The 19,657-nt window shown below is 32.5% G+C and overlaps 1 protein-coding gene and 2 long non-coding RNA genes across 3 annotated transcripts; all 3 read left to right on the forward strand.

Moving 5' to 3' along the window:
- Positions 1-6,242: 6,242 nt before the first annotated feature.
- LOC143046652 (uncharacterized) lies at positions 6,243-6,882 on the forward strand. Its single transcript, XR_012969206.1, has 2 exons — positions 6,243-6,405; positions 6,631-6,882. It is a non-coding gene; the product is annotated as an uncharacterized LOC143046652 (long non-coding RNA).
- Positions 6,883-13,607: 6,725 nt separating this feature from the next.
- On the forward strand, positions 13,608-16,183 carry LOC143046498 (uncharacterized). Its single transcript, XM_076219655.1, has 4 exons — positions 13,608-14,291; positions 14,984-15,034; positions 15,826-15,906; positions 16,179-16,183. The coding sequence occupies exons 1-4, from the start codon at positions 13,664-13,666 to the stop codon at positions 16,181-16,183; spliced, it is 765 nt and encodes a 254-aa protein (XP_076075770.1). The 5' UTR covers positions 13,608-13,663.
- A 43-nt stretch (positions 16,184-16,226) lies between these two features.
- On the forward strand, positions 16,227-18,383 carry LOC143044497 (uncharacterized). Its single transcript, XR_012968692.1, has 4 exons — positions 16,227-16,333; positions 16,949-17,023; positions 17,199-17,264; positions 17,654-18,383. It is a non-coding gene; the product is annotated as an uncharacterized LOC143044497 (long non-coding RNA).
- Positions 18,384-19,657: the final 1,274 nt, after the last annotated feature.

The raw sequence follows: 19,657 nt of genomic DNA on the forward strand, positions 1-19,657 counted from the left end.
TGTTTCCAAGGGGCATTACTTTTATATATAAATTGATCGACACTGATTTTTAAACTCATCCCAGACATTCCTAATTTAAACCTATGATATAAGTTTCATAAACGTCTGGCAAGAATTGTACAAATGATTGTGCTAACGACGCAAATTTTTTTTCAGGTTTCACTATACCTTAAGAGTCTCAAAACATACATGGCATATATACCAAGGTTTTATTCAGTGTCAAAATGATGTAGTTAGATATCACATGATGATTTGTTTCAAAGATGCTGTCAAGAAAGCGCCATTTCAAAAATAGATAGTCTTGATTTACAATTTATTATCATCACTTATCCAGGAGAATAAAAATCTAACATTAATGAATGTACATATATTTCTATAAATTATATAACATATAATTTTTTCCTTCTTTTTTGTGTTAATTTCCCTTTAACTAACTATTGTGGATAGTTATCTAATAGGCAGTCATATCACATTTGTATATTGTTATTCTCAAGCCAGTCTGACATCTCATCATATTTTTTTTCATAATTTGTCATAACTTTATAAACTTCAACAGATGAAGTCATACAAAGCAGACATCTATCACTCAGGCCACGTGATTTTGTCACTAAAACAGCAAACACACTATATATTCAATAAGTAAAACTTGAAATGGGTATTTCTAAAAGACATATGTCATGCTCCTGAAAGTTATTGTTTATTCAACAAATGACAAATTGATACTTATTAGATTTTTAAATAATCATCAGAGATATAGAGAGTGCCAAATGCAATATGAAGAAGAAAGAATTTCCCCTGCATTTAACTTCAATTTTATTGGGACTGTTGCTGCTAAGACTTCTATTTTTTTGTCTTGTGTTTCGTGACTGTTGCCTTTATAATACCTTTTTACTTTGTCTTTCTTAGAAGAGATAATAAATTTTCTTTGGCTATATTTAATTCATGTCACTAAGGTTACCTTTTAAACAATGATGCATCTTTTTAACCTGTTTTTGCATCACAATGCTAAGTGTGGTTTATTTAACAACAGGATCATTCTTTCCACTGATTCGTCCCAATATCTGTTCACAAATCAAACAAAACAATAAATTGATTATAAAGAATAAATTTATATTCCAAACATCAAAGCACTTCTAATCCCTTTGTCAAATCCTATGTTTTTTTTAACTGTATCAAAAATATAAAGTCCATAACTCTCCGCCAATGGACGTCTGGTATTTCTATGTCCCCTTCATTGCATCGCACAGGGGAGAATTATTACAATTTCAAGAAATGATGACTACAAATAATGCTTTCAAAATATAAAATGTGAGTTTTAATTATTGCATAACCTGTCATGTGCAATTTACGCTATAAAAAAAACCAGAGCAAAACTATCTTAATTTTCTGTATTGATTCAACTTGTCTTTGTAGTCTAACATGTCTAAAGAAAAGATAACATACATCTTTTGATTAATATTCTTGTACCGGCTTGGTAATTGAGTAATTTTTGTACCTCAAGATTGAATGTTAGACATTGAAGTGAAGGATTTAAAGTTTCAAATGGCTAAATGTGTTGTTCTCATCAATATAGGGTGCCAACATTGACCTTTTTCTTGCTGATTCCATACTGGCATCCTATTTTATTCTTTATGGACCATAGTTTTGAGTCGACGGAGACTTAAAACTTTGTCGACAGAAATAAAAAGTGCCAATATTTCTTCTTTCATTTGATATTTAAGTACTGGTCTGATAAATGAGGACTTGAATGCCAAATGCTGGAGTGTTTGACTTAATTTTTTTATTTTTTTTTCCCCAAAAAAATATTTCTATGTACAGAGTATGAATAGTTTTTGACTTTAATCTTCAAACAGGTGTAGAATGGATTTGAATAGAGATATTTTCTTAAAATGAACTGTTCCGAAAAGATGACACAAGGCGATGTACAGGATGAAAAGTTATTGGTATCATTGAAGTGTACGGCCGCACTTTCCTACCTCACTGAACAAACGTTTGTGTTATATATATATTTTTATTTATTTTTTTTTTATTAACTATATTGATTTCATCTTTGCAAGTGAGCCACACATTTTAAATTTCACACACCTAATTCTGAGAGTGAGAAACGATGAAAAACTCTTTTGGACCGTGTCAAATAGCCGGCGTTTTTTTTCTTTCGTCGATTTTGTCCAATCACGTTTCATGTTGTTACTCAATAACCCCGCTAGATATACACGTCTTATATACACCAATTACTGCCGCTTTTTGTCACCTTAGTTATACAACAAAGTTTCAGCTTTAAGGTAGTAAATTAACAGAGATTTTGTTATTCTTGTGGGAAAAATGCAATCTTAAAAAGAATTTGGCAGATTTTTTAACCCAACTTTTTTGTTACAGGAATGGAGTTTCCGACTTGAGTTGATGCAAATATTTCTGGAAAAAACTAGTCGAATTTACTTCGATGTTTTTCCGATTGCTTGAGAAACGGCAAAGATACGAGCCGACAAACACGGCCACATTGCAATGTAACAGATTGGTAGGAAAATGAGGAGTTTACAATGAACGACCAAACAATAGATTCATCACGTAAAGGCCTGTCAGGGCTTTCTGAAACGCTACAGATCTTTCAAATTGGATAAGAAATGTCAAAGTTATCAACGTTCAAAGTTTTATGCTATTTTCAATGAGAGGGTTAGGGTCAGGTTTTTTTATTAGGGCTAGGGTTAGGGTTAAGGGTTAGGGTTAGGGTTAGGGTTAGGGTTAAGGGTTAGGTTTGGGTTTGGGTTTGGGTTAGGGTTTGGGTTAGGGTTAGGGTCTGGGTAAAGTTTTGGGTTAGGGTTAGGGTTAGGGTTAGGGTTTGGGTTAGGGTTTGGGTTAGGGTTAGGGTTAGGGTAGTATACTTTGGCGAGATTATTGAGGTGCCCTTTTTCATTTCTGCGCATGTCTGCCCTTTTCTGTGACTGCGCATGCGTGAGAAGGGCTAGGGTTAGGGTTAGGGTTAAGGTTAGGGTTAGGGTTAGGGTCGGGGTTAGGGTCGGGGTTTAGGTAAGGGTTTGGGTTAGGGTTAGGGTTTGGGTTAGGGTTAGGGATTTGGGTTAGGGTTTGAGTTAAGGTCAAGGTCAGGGACATGGTAGTATACTTTGACGAGATTAGTGAGATGACCTTTTTCACTTCTGCGCATGTCTGCCCTTTTTTGTGACTGCGCATGCGCAAGAAGGGTTTGGGTTAGGGTTAGGGTTAAGGTTAGGGTTAGGGTTAGTGTTAGGGTTAGGGTTAGTGTTAGAGTTAGGGTTAAGGGTTAGGGTAAGGGTTAGGGTTGGAGTTAAGGTTAGAGTTAAGGGTTAGGGTAAGAGTTAAGGGTTACATTTACTGTTTTGTTTATATAATAGGCTTTTTGTAACAATTTCCTCAAGAAGGTATGACAAAATTTGCATATTGAAATTCAGGGGAGATAACCTATTAAGGCTTATGTCAGAAATTGCTGGTACAACAGTCCAATGTGATGCACCTAATTAATTAATAAATGATAGCCTTCCATGAAGGAGTTTAAGTGTTAAGTTGTTGTATTTGTTGTATTCATCAATATATTTACCCTATTTCTTGAATATTTTCTACCGACATAATTATTTAGTACTTTATGTATGTCGGGATGAAAAGATTTTCAAAAATTAAGCGCTTCGTAAGTCTACGGTTATACTAAAGTTTTGTCGACAAGAATAGAAAATGCCAATATTTCTTCTTTTTGAATCATTCTGGTACTGGCCCTATAATTGAGTACTTTTAAAAACATCCTGATGGAATTTTTGACATTAATGGGAATGAAAACCCGTTTAAATCACAAAATTTGTTGTCGGTATCAACAAAAGGTGGCAATGTCTTCCCTTCTCTCTGACTTTTCTGGTCCGGCATCATTCTTTTATTGTAAGAATGAATAGTTTGACACAAATTAAGAGATTTATAAGTGTGCGGTTACTGATATTTATGTCGCGAAAGAAGTTTAAAGCGACAATATTTCATCTTTATTATGATTTGAAGTCTACGGTTACTAAAACCTTTATCGACAACAGTAAGAATGCATAATTTGAGGTTTTTAAGTCTATATTTATGTCGCGAAAGAATTTAAAGCGACAATATTTCATGTTTATTATGATTTGAAGTCTATGGTTTCCTAAACCTTTGTCGACAACTATAAGAATGCATAATTTGAGGTTTATAAGTCTACATTGATGTCTAGAAACAATTTAAAGCGACACAATTTCATATGTTTCATGATATTCTGACAATGAAGTAATATTTATGAGTTTAGATGGATTCTCAGACACAAAAGTGAAGAAATGAAGGTTTCTGGTTGTTGTATTTGTTATATCTTGTTGTATATCTATAAATGATGCCAATATCTATCCTTTTTAGAGATACTTCTGTGCTGGCATGAACATTTTCTTCTTTTGATCATAATATGACGCAAAATGAGAGCTCTATAAGTTTACGGTTACTTTTATTTGTGTCGATAACAATAAAAGGCGACATAATTTTTTTCTTTTGATTAATATTCTTGTACCGGCTTGGTAATTGAGTACTTTTTGTACCTCAAGATTGAATGTTAGACATTGAAGTGAAGGATTTAAAGTTTCAAATGGCTAAATGTGTTGTTCTCATCAATATAGGCTGCCAACATTGACCTTTTTCTTGCTGATTCCATACTGGCATCCTATTTTATTCTTTTTGGACCATAGTTTTGAGTCGACGGAGACTTAAAACTTTGTCGACAGAAATAAAAAGTGCCAATATTTCTTCTTTCATTTGATATATTTAAGTACTGGTCTGATAAATGAGGACTTGAATGCCAAATGCTGGAGTGTTTGACTTAATTTTTTTTTTTTTTTTCCCAAAAAAATATTTCTATGTACAGAGTATGAATAGTTTTTGACTTTAATCTTCAAACAGGTGTAGAATGGATTTGAATAGAGATATTTTCTAAAAATGAACTGTTCCGGAAAGATGACACAAGGCGATGTACAGGATGAAAAGTTATTGGTATCATTGAAGTGTACAGCGGCACTTTCCTACCTCACTGAACAAACGTTTGTGTTATATATGTTTATATATATTTTTTTTAATTTATTTTTTTATTTTTTTTAACTATATTGATTTCATCTTTGCAAGTGAGCCACACATTTTAAATTTCAAACACCTAATTCTGAGAGTGAGAAACGATGAAAAACTCTTTTGGACCGTGTCAAATAGCCGGCGTTTTTCTTCTTTCGTCGATTTTGTCCAATAACGTTTCATGTTGTTACTCAATAACCCTGCTAGATATACACGTCTTATATACACCAATTACTGCCGCGTTTTGTCACCTTAGGTATACAACAAAGTTTCAGCTTTAAGGTAGTAAATTAACAGAGATTTTGTTATTCTTGTGGGAAAAATGCAAATCTTAAAAAGACTTTGGCAGATTTTTTAACCCAACTTTTTTGTTACAGGAATGGAGTTTCCGACTTGAGCTTATGCAAATATTTCTGGAAAAAACGAGTCGAATTTACTTCGATGTTTTTCCGATTGCTTGAGAAACGGCAAAGATACGAGCCGACAAACACGGCCACATTGCAATGTAACAGATTGGTAGGAAAATGAGGAGTTTACAATGAACGACCAAACAATAGATTCATCACGTAAAGGCCTGTCTGGGCTTTCTGAAACGCTACAGATCTTTCAAATTGGATAAGAAATGTCAAAGTAATCAACGTTCAAAGTTTTATGATATTTTCAATGAGAGGGTTAGGGTCAGGGTTTTTTGATTAGGGTTAGGGTTAGGGTTAGGGTTAGGGTTAGGGTTAGGGTAAAGGTTAGGGTTAGGGTTAGGGTTAGGGTTAGGGTTAGGGTTTAGGGTTTAGGGTTAGGGTTAGGGTTAGGGTTAGGGTTAGGGTTAGGGTTAGGGTTAGGTTAGGGTTGGGTTAGGGTTAGGGTTAGGGTTAGGGTTAGGGTTAGGGTAGTATACTTTGACGAGATTTGTGAGATGACCTTTTTCACTTCGGTTAGGGTTAGGGTAAGGGTTAGGGTTAGGGTTAGGGTTAAGGTTAGGGTTAGGGTTACGGAGTGATATTAAGGCACTTTACGAGAAAAATACGCTAAAAAGCATACTGTTTTTAAACAATTTTAACTTAAAATTGCCAGAAAAGGATTTCTTAGCAGTGGTAGTAGTGTTAATCATTAGAATCTAAATTTAATTTTTCACGGTTTGTTTACATCAAAAGTGAAAGTAGTCACGTGACCCAAGCAGCTACTGAAGGTGTTTATTTCATTTTTAACTCAAAAGTCCAGCGTGTTGCTGGAACCTTTCAACAAAAAACAAAGCATCAATGAAATCGTCTGAATGTATATTTTCTGAAAAAATGCTATCCAAAGTTTAAGCTATACTGACAAAAGGTAAAAACTGGTGTAAATCTGATGAAAATAGGGATGTTTTTACGATTTGTCCCGTTAGCACCACTCGTTTTCAATAATATCAAGATATTTACGTGTTTGGATTGCAATTTTCTGTTAAAAGAGACATTTCTTGTTTGAGAATGGTTAAAATCCAGTAGTTCTGTCTCCAGGAACACGCTGGACTTTTCAATATTATTAATCGAGTTTTATTTTGTATCATTTCAGGGCCATTATCAAACGCTTTGAAGACGTTGTTTGAGAACTCCTTGAACAGGCTTGAACATGTGCGGACAGATCCAATTTTCCGGAGAAGTGTAAATACCGCGAAAACTTGAATTGATGGACAGTTTTGCGCCTTTAATACAATGTGTTATTTGTATTTATTTTTATTGTTTATATATTTTTCTGTTTATTCATTTGATGTATTAAACTTTTACTACTGCCAGAATTGAAAAAATAAATATTTTTGTGATCAAATGTTTTTTTCTGTCAAGTCCAAGTACGCTTTTAGGGGTGCGATCTTTCAATACTTTGTAAAATATACCAGATTTTGTGATATAAAAGGCATCAAGTTGATAAATTTGAGCACGAATATTCGGATGTACAAATTATATTGTCCCTCATTTCTCACTGCCCACTTTTAAAACTTTCCTTCATATGGCCCTTGCTACCTTTGGCCCCCCCTTGTAGAATAGAATATTATTTCCAGATTCATTTTTGAAGAGGACACCTTGAAATTTTCCACCAGCATATTTTGTTTAAATTTCAGTGTTTTAAAGTTTAATTTATCGACTTAATTTCACAAAAATATTTATATTTGGCTTAGTTTTCCATCATTTGTGGAGAAACACCTACCTTTTTCCAACCATACCTTCATATATTCCTGAACATCAAGTTTACCTGCATCACCAACAGAAAGGTAATGTTCTGCATATTTCAAATGAATCAAATGAAAAAAATCTTTAGCAAACAATCCACTCTACAGTATAAAGTGTGGAATATTTCATAAAAAAATCAGGAATTAAAACACGGGAAATGTTTGTTTGGAAAACAGGGGGTGTGTGTGCGTGTTCCAGAATCACAGAATACAAACATGATTTGATTTTTAATTCCTATTAAGGGTTGCTTCAGAAAATACTATGTTCCCACCAGGGACAGCACTACTTTTACACCCCACCACCCACAGAAATAATAATAAATTAAAAGAATACTCCGTTTGCATTTTCTTTTAAAAATACAACCAACCTTCCTTTCTGAAAAATGTTTCTCTAAAAAGAAGTGGCTGTAAATTTTCAACTGTATTTCTGTATAATTTAATTTTGGATGTAACGTGTCTTCTGATGGGCTGACGTTGTTCTGTTAATCAGCCCGTAGACATAATTTTGTCAGGTGACTGTGACATCATCATCTTTTCATGATTTACTCTGGTTTAAAATTGAATTAAGAATTAAATTATAGGAAATGACTATTATTTTCTGCTATTAAAAAGTCCACACTTTAAATCATACGTGTTATTCAGTGTGCACCACATTTTTTATGTTATTTCTTCATAGACAGAAAAAATATAACAGTCATTCCTTAAATAAAGGAGTTGAAGGTTTGACCCTGCCACATAATGATTCTGTATGACTGTTCTCAGTCAGGAGCCTGTAATTTAGCAGTTGTCTTTTGTTGCTGTACATCATATTTGTTTTTCATTCATTATTTGTCATTTCTGGGCCTTTCCGCATAGCAGACTATGCAGTTTTGTTTTTTTCTCATTTTTGAAGTCCATACCTTTAGTAGCTAATTTCTGTGTCATATAAATGAAGATAAAATTGAGAATGGAAATGGGGAATCTGTCAAAGAGACAACAACCCCACCATAGAACTGACAGAAAAGTTGTTTATCATGTTCATTGGCATTTATATCATTTAAAATTTTTATAAATGCCTTACAAGTTATTTTTATTTCTTAACAACTTGAGTCTGAGATAGCAATTCCAGGACATATCCCTCACTTTAGTCTTAATTTTTCTAAAGAAAACAAACAAACACAATTTTTCTAAAGAAAACAAACAAACACTGTTTTTCTCCGTCATTTGCTTACATAATATTATAGCAATTGTGGAAAATTTAATCTTTGAGATACAATTTTTTATTCATATTTTTATATCACAAGTCCACTAAAATTGTATTAATACCAAATTCATTTTATATTTCACTAAAATTGTATTACATGTATCAAAATTATTTCCTATATCGCTGAAATTGTATTACCAAATTTGTAACACAAAGCTATAAAGCAATATATATGTACATCAAATGGAAACTTTGATGTCGGATTAAAACAATTCAGTTGTAGTGCTAGTTTTTGGTCCTTTTGTTACTTTTCTCTGTTGGCTGCAACTCATAAATACTACGCTCTGGTTTTGAGAAAGTCTGAAATAAGAAATAAAATAATTACAGAATTGAGTGAATAACATAATACCTCAAGCTATACTGTATAATACATAAAATACAAAGTATAGCAGTGTAAATATAACATTTTATAAACTGCATCTATCATCATCATTCTATGCTATTTGTGCAGTCAAATTGCATGCCATTCATCTTATAATCGTGGTTTACACAAACAACACAGTGTTGAGGAAAAGTCTTAAAGGTCCACAACAGACAATTAAATTGATAATGAACAATTGAAATAGATCTATAATTAAAAATTTAAAGCTAACAAATTGTTATTGTTTGATTTTTTTTTTGTATAGACCAATACAAGTAGGTCCCTAATAATAACGATATTAAAGACTTGCTCACTTTTATAAGCTAGTCTAGATACCACATGTTAAGATAGTCGGTTAAGATAAATTTGTTACATAATGTGCTACCCTAATGCCATATATATGGTGTCAGTGAATTCCATATGGGGATTCCAGCTTTGCACTCGTCCCATATGAAATTTACTGACCCCATAAATATTGTATTAGGTCACTAACACACTATGTAACTAATAGTAAGTTTTTCCTAATATGGAGTTGGCCATGTATGGATCAGCATTTGTTTTAAGAGCATTATCAATCGCAAATAATCTAGTTAATGTGATAGCAAACATAAATTTATTAAATGAAAGTTTTCATCTTTGCCGACATAAAACTCTAATTTCCTAATTAACATGATTAACAGTGTTCCTACTGTATTGGAAAACATACTCTCAAAATAATTTTTGGCATTTACAATGTATTAATATTGTTTTTATCATGTAATTTAACGTTTTCCCAGAAACATGTTATTCATAATTCTGGATAAAAAAGGCTTTTTCCTGGAGGTAACTGTTTGAATCTTTTCATAATATGTCCAGGTTTTTTATAGTTTAAAATACAGTGTGGCTTTTGCTCATTGTCGAGGACTGTCATATTGACCAGTTACTTTCATTTACTTGATTTGGTTTCAAATGGATAGTTGTCTCATTAGCAATCACCCCACAGGTTCTTTTTTATTCATTAATATATTTCCTTGTGAACCTGCTTTAAAACTACAAATTGAATTAATAATACAGGCTGGTAAATTGATTTTTTCTTCACAAGAAATTACTGCATCCTTTTTTCTAGTGCCAATCCCAAGTCACAAATGCAATTTTTAAATAAGCAAATGAGAGACTGAAAATACAAAAGGGAAATTCAACTTACTAGAAGACAACAATCAAACAACCAAAGAACCAAAATAACAACAAAAGACATCATAAATAACTTAAAGATTGAAAAACACGAACCGAACCCAAAATCAGGGACGATCTCATGAAATATATATATATATATATATAGATTCTACCACTGCATCTAGTGTGATACTATAATTATCAACTCCAGACAGTTAAATTTTCAAATTTAAAACGTGAGGCTCGCCGAGCATTTTAAATATTTAAAATTTAACTGTTGAGAGTGGATAAATATCGTATTTCACAAGATTTGGAGGTGGAATCTGTTTCTCTGATGATTTTCAAACAATATGCAGGCAAACTTATTCCTTCTTTGCGACTGAACTGCAAAAAGATGTGTTGTTTGTATGTGACGTCATCAGACTTTTTTCATGCTGTCACAATAGGAAATTCAGAGGGAAACAAGAAAATTAGACGTCATAATTGAATTTTAACCAATGAAGAACTGAAATCAATTGAACTACACGTTGATTAAATTTGTTCATACAATTTGTGCAGAAAGGAAATTGACAAATCAGAAAAATATATATGACATATATAACAAATGAAATTATTAAAAGCATCAAGTTGAATAGAAGCGTTTGGTTCACAGTTAATTACCTAGCGATGAATCTAAACAAATCACACAGTATAGCAATGTTGTATGAATCAAAAAATATACAAAATTTCATTTAGTGATTTATACATACATTTTCATAGTCCCGTAGCCGGCCGGTTTATACAGGTTTTACTGTAGTTCATGAGAAAGATAGGACTGAACAGTGTATATATATATATATGTTTGGTAGAAAACATTACATTCTTGGCCTTTAATAGCCTCCCACAATATGGTATGTGTTTTTATCATTGTTGAAGGGCATACAGTTGCCAATATTTGCTTATTCCCATTTTTTTATTTGTATAGGACAACGTGTGTACTTTTATCACCAAAAGCTATCAAACATTGCGTATTAAACCTTAACCTTCAAGACCTTCCCCCCAAAATATATAAATACAATATGAATTAAATTAATTTTAGGATGAACTACTGTAACTTTGCAAAAGTAATCATCAGCAGATCCACCAAAGATATAGAGACAATAAACTGGTGGAATACCCAAAAAGATAAAGAAAATAAGGAGAGACTGACAAATAATATCAATATGAAAGATAGATACTACAATTATTCAATTTTTATGGAAAAGTACCCAAAAATGTATTTGAACTTCGATCAATTTAGAAGCAAAACCACAAAACTACAATCATATCTCTCAGACAAGAAATACTGGCAAAATCTTAACAAATCTGGACAGCAGCATTCTTTTCTTGGCCATTTTTCTCTTAAAAATTGGCTTTCACTTAGCTCCAATGAAAGGCTTCAACACCAGCTAGTCGACTGTAGACCTTGTTCAACTGTTCACTACAACTTTTCAGCTCTTCATAAATCCATATCACCTAATTTTGAAAATGCACACCAGCTTTACGAACAAGGGACGGAAAACATTTTAAAGATAACATCACCAAACAGCAATACCACTACCAAGGGAATGAAAGTAATAAAATCTATCGTCAACATCATCCAACCCATAGTAGAGCAACGTTTAGATATGAAATTTCCAAGACCCATTTCAGATTCCATCATGCTTTCCCCACCAGTAACACCAAAGGAATTGCAATCAACAAAAATTTAAGTTATGCAAGAAAGCAGGAAAAAAATCAATGAATCTTTCACCGACGGAGGAAATGACGTTAACAATTTTCTTTCTTCATCAATTTCCTTCCGTGAGCATGACAGGATTCGCCTCTGCAATTTTTTTGAAACCAAAGACAACGCCCAACAGAGAGTAAATAAGAGCCTAGAGAAAGAGAAAACTGGTAAGAGGAAACACAAAAACCACCATGGACAATTTGATTCTTACAGATTTAACAGAACATAATGTTTGACAGAGATTAAATCCAAAAATGAAGGGGACACAATCAACTGGACAGCTCTAGCCCGTAAATATCAAATGACCTGCAGCGACAAATTTCCTGCAAACGGGGGGCAAATTATACAGGAATATGCAAGAAGCAAAGGAATTAACACTATCAAATTCAAGTCAAAAGTTTATAAAAACCAAAGGGCATATTTTAGAAGGGTAAGGAGGGCAAAAAAAGTGGTAACAGTCAGCAGAACAAAAATTTCCCTCCCTACTCCAAGGCAGTCATCCCACTTAAAGAAAGATATAAAGGTAAAGATAGCTTCCGGAGACTTGTATTTAGGAGAAGAAATAGCACCAAAGGACATCATTTCAACGACAATAACAGACGGAAAATTGCAGCAGAAAACAACAGTTATACATGGTAGAAAATTCCCCCTCATTAGACTTAGAAGAATAGCTTTGCAGGAACAGGTAAGCAGTGGAGTATTACGGTATTTTAGTGACCAGGAATATGACAGCTTAACCATGGACCAACTTACATCTCGTTATATCAGGATCGGACAAAAACCACCAGCAGGAACTCTTTCAGATAAAATAGAACATCTAAAACTCACTGAAAGAACGAGAAAAATTAAACTTTGGCACGACCACAGCAGCATCTTAAACCATTCCTATGTATGTTTCACCATCTCATGGCTATATGATCCTGCCAACTATTTTACTGATTTAGAGTAACAAGAGAAGTATAAAGACCGTAAGCCAATTAATGTTCAAGGTATAGTAGAAAAACCAAAGTTATATATTTTCGGCCAATCAGGTAGCAGCGACGTAGAACAATCCAGTTACACTGCAGTTAGAATTGAAGACCTCCAAATTTTATCAGAACCTATCACAGCAGACAATGGTAATATTAAAAGTTTTGATGTAATGCGCGTATTCAGCGGTGACGGTCCTGCAAGACAGTTTGAAATCGGACAGCAGAGAGGTGGAAATTATCCCTGTGTATGTGGAGTTCACGCGAATGATCATGTTCTTTGTTATGGCATTTCACCTCTTACACTAGACGAACGATGAACTGAAAAAGGGAAATTTAAATCCATTCCAAAATTTAAAGAAAGACGACCTCATAGAAGAACTAGAAAGCAGAGATATTGATATTCACAACATGTTACGTCCTGAAAATCAAGAAAATCTATCAGCCCTACTTCATGGAATTTGCAGACCACCAGCTCTAATGACAACAACCCCTACTCTTTCAACCCATCATCTTAACTTAAACAACTATGAAGTATTTGGCATGGAACCATTACATGATCTTTCCAATTTTATACAGAACATTATAACCGAATTACCATCCCATATAAGCGACAAAAAACTTCAAAAAAGAATTAGAGGAATTTTCAAAACACACCATCGGAGATAAAAATCAAATAAAGGGATCCGATGCACGCCTATACTTAGTAAAATTATCGCATTTTTTAGCTTCTTCACAACAGACTGATCCAAACATATATATAAGACAGATGATTGACTCGCTTCTTGAAATAACCAACATTTCGTATTCTAAGTACAACACCAGATCTCCGAAACAGATACTAAGGCTATATAATCAAAGCTTTCTTCTCGCGATAAATTGCAGAAATGTTGTCGGCGTCCCGTCTAAAATGTCATCAAGGAAATTTTTTGGTAGTCATTTCCACAGTGTATCCATCCATCTTGCAGAAGTTCAAAGAATATTTAATCTAAGGTCCCTCGTAACAGAACAAGAAGAAAGATGTTTTGGAGATCTGCGAAGAATTTCAGAAAACACCAGTAACCGTCAACCAAAAACCGTATGCGACAACGCAGTTCTTCGATTTACTTGTCAACAATCCAGCAAGCAAGACAGTATTTACATTCAAGAATCTATTATTCAAAAGCTCGCGAAACAAATTCAGGCCAAACCCAGAACTTTAATTCCTTCAACCATTCTCAATAAAAGACCTATTTTAATACAAAGCCATCTGGAGAGGATAAGTGATTACATCTTACCTGGCGAAGGAGTTTGGTGGCATATGGAAGATGGCAACATGATCTTCCATGATGGTCCTGATGATGAACCTTTTCGCAATGAAGGTCCAGACATGCACCACTTCAGGTCATCCTCCTACAAAGAACAACATCAACAACTGAAAGACATCTGGGAAAAGGTTATAGAAAATTATAAAGGAAACAAAATCTCATTACCACTTCAAAGAATTAAGACGTTTGACAAAGATGGCAAAGTCGTGTATATAACACCAACTGAGACAGGTATGTATAAACTGTTTAAACCAATGTCAACTTCAAAATATCATATTATTGATAACATCTCAAGACTTTTCATCAGAAATTCAATATGAAAATTTCCCAAGCAACATCATAATTTAGATTTTAATATTTTTAATAATCGAATCCAGACATAACTGAATACTCTTGCAAAAATTCTGAATTATTTGTTATACCTATCTTAACTGATAAACTTTTGTTTTTTGGCTGCATCTCTACTAAATAATCACAAAAACTTTAGTATAAAGGATATAAAGAAAAGATGCGTTTGCTCATGTTTGGAATGATTTAAAATCCAGCTCAGTATAACAATCGTGTACAAAGCAATGTACATTACTTTAGAATGTTGCTTTGCATGTTCTCACCTTGAATTTGCAAATAAATTGCTGCTGGAAGTTTTAAAGACCGTGTTTTATATATTCATCATCATACATATAGTTGGAAATCTAATTATTTTTTCGAATAACAATTTCATGAATTTTTTGTACAAATCTGATATTTGGTTAATTTTAATTCTTACTTGTTTGACAATATGTCAAGTCATGAAAGTTATGCATTAAAGTAATAAATATTAAATAAAAAATATCTTAAAATTCTTTTTAGATGTAATTATTTCATTCCTAAAAATTGTATCTTAGTACTGTATAAACTTACCATAAACTACTGATGTTTTGTAGACTTGCCATCTGAGTCAACAGACAACTACCAGCTCAACATACCTGTACAAGGTAAATGACAGATTTAAATGTTTCTCAATACTACAACAATCATGCTAATATCAATGATTAATCTTAAGGTAGATAGGGTGTCCTCTTCCATCTTGGATTTGGAAATACCAGAAAACAAAGTCTGGATCTTTAATAGAATGTGCAAATTTTAAGAGTAGTAGGTAATTCATGTGTAAGAAATTTCATTTCAATATAGAAAATGACATGTTTTATCATATTTATGATTGTATTTAACAAAAAACCGTAAAATTTTGTTAAATTTTTCAATTTTGCAACATAAGGGGAGGCAACTCAAATGCAAGGGCAGATAATTCAGATTAAGGTACTTTAACAATTTTGAACACCATGTAGCTTGAAAATAAGCCCAGTGACCCATTCTTTTTATTGATTTTTTTTAAAGGATGATATAAACAACATTTTGGCAAATTACTAAAAAATTCTATGGATTATAATTAAGACACCCCATCTACCTTAAGTTAAATTTGTTTTTCTTCATTCATGTTAGTTGATGGACAATTTTTATGAATCTGGAAAACAAACAAACATAGAAATAGTTCTTTGTATTATAAGTTATGAATGTGTCTTTTTATCTTCTTATTTTGATCTGGAGAAAGTAAGCTTGACCAATTTGTGTACCGTCTTTCATGTCAATTGTATAGCATATATATAATTATGTCTATTGAGTTTAGTAAGATCAACAAAATCAATTTTGGACAGAAAGACTGTGTCTGTTCAGTATGCTTAAGCATCATAATTATAATTCTTTACCTGCATTTTTTTTTTCTCCATAGAATTTCAAGGCAGTAGTGGCACCAAAGAACCTGACAACGAAGATCAACAATCAACTTCGCCTGAAAACAATTTAGAACAAGGTATATTACTACTAAGGAAAGAATGTATTAATATGATGATTATATTCTTAAAAGGTGTGTGTTAACTTCATTTGATTGTTTATCTAATATAAATTCAATCACCAATAAAGTTCATTTAGCATATTAAAAACACAGGATTATAAATACTTAGATTCTTCAGGCAAGAAAGGTACAGCCTACAGGTTATATTATATTTTGCCCTTTTTTGTTAACACTTTACTTTAACATTCTTTTCAGAAAATGTTAAGTAATCTGCATAAATTTTATTTCAGTATAAATCTACATAAATTTTATTTCATCTTAACATTTATTTTAGATCCATACCAAATTCCAGACATACAAAATGAACTCGAGACCAGAGAGGAAAGAGAGAGGAAACTGCTTGAGAACAACAACATTAAGCATTTGTACAAATCACATATTAAAGGTAATTAAATAATTCAAATCAAGTAGAGATTCAACATGTTCAAGTTGATGTGCCCATTAAGTAACCTAGAACAAAATTGTATTTTACCACAAGAGAACAGTTTCATACAGACACCCACACCAGGAACATGCCTACCTAATAATAGTGTAGGCGTGGCATAAAATGACTTCTAAAATTTTTCCGCGCTTTTTTTTATTGGTGGATCTATTCCTGTATCATTGACATACATACATGACGCCTTTAATAAAACATTTTTCTTATATTCTTATACAAATATATAAACAATAATCAGCTGCTAATGACATATAATTTATATATGTTCAAACTGCCTGGATTCATATTACTTCATAACTCAACATCATATAGCATGTATAGTTTCTATAAAGCCTACTCCATTAAAATGGTGGGAGGGTAGAAGTTTAATTATTGAATGTGGGCCATGGTTATTTTTTTAGAATGCCTCTATTACCATTATGCATAATAATCTTCCTCTTAGTCCTACATGCATTTAATGAAATAGTCTTAATAATATCACAAATTTAATAACAATTTTAAAGGAATCTATTTAGTTATATGTATTGACAGGTTTCCAAATAAATATATGTTTAATTTCAGTTTTAAAGTGGCCTATACAGCCTAACAACATCAGTGTCCATGAAAATGTTACCACCCAACGAAAGATATTACCAGGTATATATAGTTATTTTACTTAAACTTCAGACTCTCATTTTTCAATGTCTTATTATTATATATATATAAAAATGAACGGAAATTACATGTATGCAAATATTTTTCTACTTTGTTTTGTTGGATTGCTGTCTCATCTCCCTTTTCCATACATGAAACCATTATTTTTAATTTTCAGTTAACCAAAAACCATCAACGTGCAAAAGAAAATTGTTCGAATCTGAAATTTCGAACACTGAGACTGGTAAGTAGCTGTTTTATCATGTAAACTTTTTCAGCTAAAATAAAGAAAATTGGCAATATTTTGTGACGAAATAGTGATGAAATTTAAAAATGCGAAAAAGTTTATGTCAACTGTTTTGATTGATGTTCAAAAAGTAGAAAATATAAGAAACTATATTTCCTTTTCTACGCATCCTTTTCAATTTGTTTCTATTGACAGCATCTATTGGTCTTTATTCTATTGTGAAATCACTGTAACAGTACTGATAAACTCATTGCATGTAGTTCATTGCAACAAATGTAATAATATAGTTTAAATTTGTTTCCAATTCATTTAAATAAAAAATAAGTACATATATATATATATGTCTACATTGATATATGTCATATACATACATTTTTTTCTTTCAGTATCTAGTAGAAAGAAGACCCCTTTTAACATGGCTGTTCAGTTACTGGGCCCATCAACCGATGTGGATGACTGCATCAAGTATAAGGCATTGAAGATGAAACATCTCACTCATAAATCCTTCATATTAAATTTTAATCAATCATTCTCCCGGCTACAGATTGAGGTCAGCAAAAAGTACCATTTGCTGAAAGACATAATACAAAATAATGAGGGAAAGGAGAACCTAGACAATCTGTTAGCTGACAAACGGATTGCACAAAAGTTGCTTGACCACTGGGGATTGTACCATTATTAATGTTCATTGCACTGTAAATTTGGGGGGACTAAATCCATAATTATACTAAATGACACCAAGCATACCAACAAAATATAAAAGGAGATGTGGAATGGTTGTCAATGAAATATCTGCATAGCAGAGAATTAACAACTGTCAATAATGAGCAAATCCCATACTATACAGTAAGATATACATGATATATTAAAGATTAAAATTCAAACAAGAAAACACATTTATTTATATCAATTAACATGCTTAAATCATATAGTCTCTATTTATAGCTAAATATAAAGTTTTTCTATAAAGTTAAGTATCTACAGCACAAGTTGGAGAATCATGTATGATATGACGTATGATGGATGTCCAGTGGGAAATATAATGTGAATAAAATCAAGTACATGTTACATTGGTATAAAAATGATTGCTTTTGAAGTGCAAGATTTTCAATATGCTCCTTACATACATGTATGAGACCACAAAAACAGTGTTATGTGATAATATGAGCCTAATAACGACAACTTCATTCAGTGAACCCATTAACGTTCAATAGTTTAAGATCTGTCAAATGGTGCATTGGGCATTTTTAATTTGTATAACTCCAGTGGCTTGCATCACAAGGCTTTTTCAAAAATAAATGTGGAAAAGGGGGATGGGGAATGGATTAAAACAAAATCCATACAGTGTAACGTTATGGTATGTTTTTCAAGGAGACATGTATCTATATAGGTTAGTATCATGGTGATTTGAAACAACAGTAGGTCATTTAACTGCCTTCAACCATGAGCAAAAACAATACTGTATAGTAAGGTATAAAATGCCAAGGCATTAAAAATTGTGAAACAGTATAAATGAGGAAACCAATGACTTAATTTCTGCTAGAACTATGAATTGATATAGGAAGATGTGGTACGAGTGCCAATGTTAACATATAATTAACATCAGACATGATAAAGTGAGCAACAAATGACAATCACTTTAAAAAAGATTATACAAAAGACTGTTTTAATTGCTGTTCTTCCTCATCTTTATAATCTCAATTTTTGATTGATTGATTTGTGATGTACTTTAAGGCCACTTCTAGCACTTTTGGTTGTATTGGGAGGGCCAACTTTTACTGTTGAAGGAAAACTGGAGTGTCAGGATATTTAGAACCTAAAACTTTCAGAAGGAAAACCTGACATCATAGTTAATTAAGATCTGGGTCTAACGCCTGCAATTTACAGGGTACTAAGGCCCTCTAAAATTGATTTAAATTCAAATATAAATACAATATTCAAATAGTTAAATTAGTCCAGGTAAATTTTATTCAATGATAGGTAGCTTTATCTTAAATTCATCATTAGAATGAGACAGTGAATACAGCATCAGCTTCATGTACTTGAGAGTCAAACCCATGTATACAGCCAATTCTGTACTGGATATGACACTAGTATTAATTTGACAAATCAAATTCCTGGATATGACATTAAAATCTTCACTGGATATGACATAATAATACTGGATATGACATAATAATACTGGATATGACATAAAAATACTGGATAGTATTAAAATTTCCCGGAGATGACTATTTTTGTAATTTTATCATATACCGAGGTGACTGTTAGAATTTCTGGACATCTAAATTGTGTTTCATAAAACAGTATCATGGTAGGTTGGCCATAGGGTTGGTCATGTGATTTATTATGATCTGTAGAGTTTTGAACTATTCTGTCTGGTATTTTAA

Source organism: Mytilus galloprovincialis, chromosome 9, assembly GCF_965363235.1.
Source record: "Mytilus galloprovincialis chromosome 9, xbMytGall1.hap1.1, whole genome shotgun sequence".
Taxonomy (NCBI): Eukaryota; Metazoa; Mollusca; class Bivalvia; order Mytilida; family Mytilidae; genus Mytilus; species Mytilus galloprovincialis.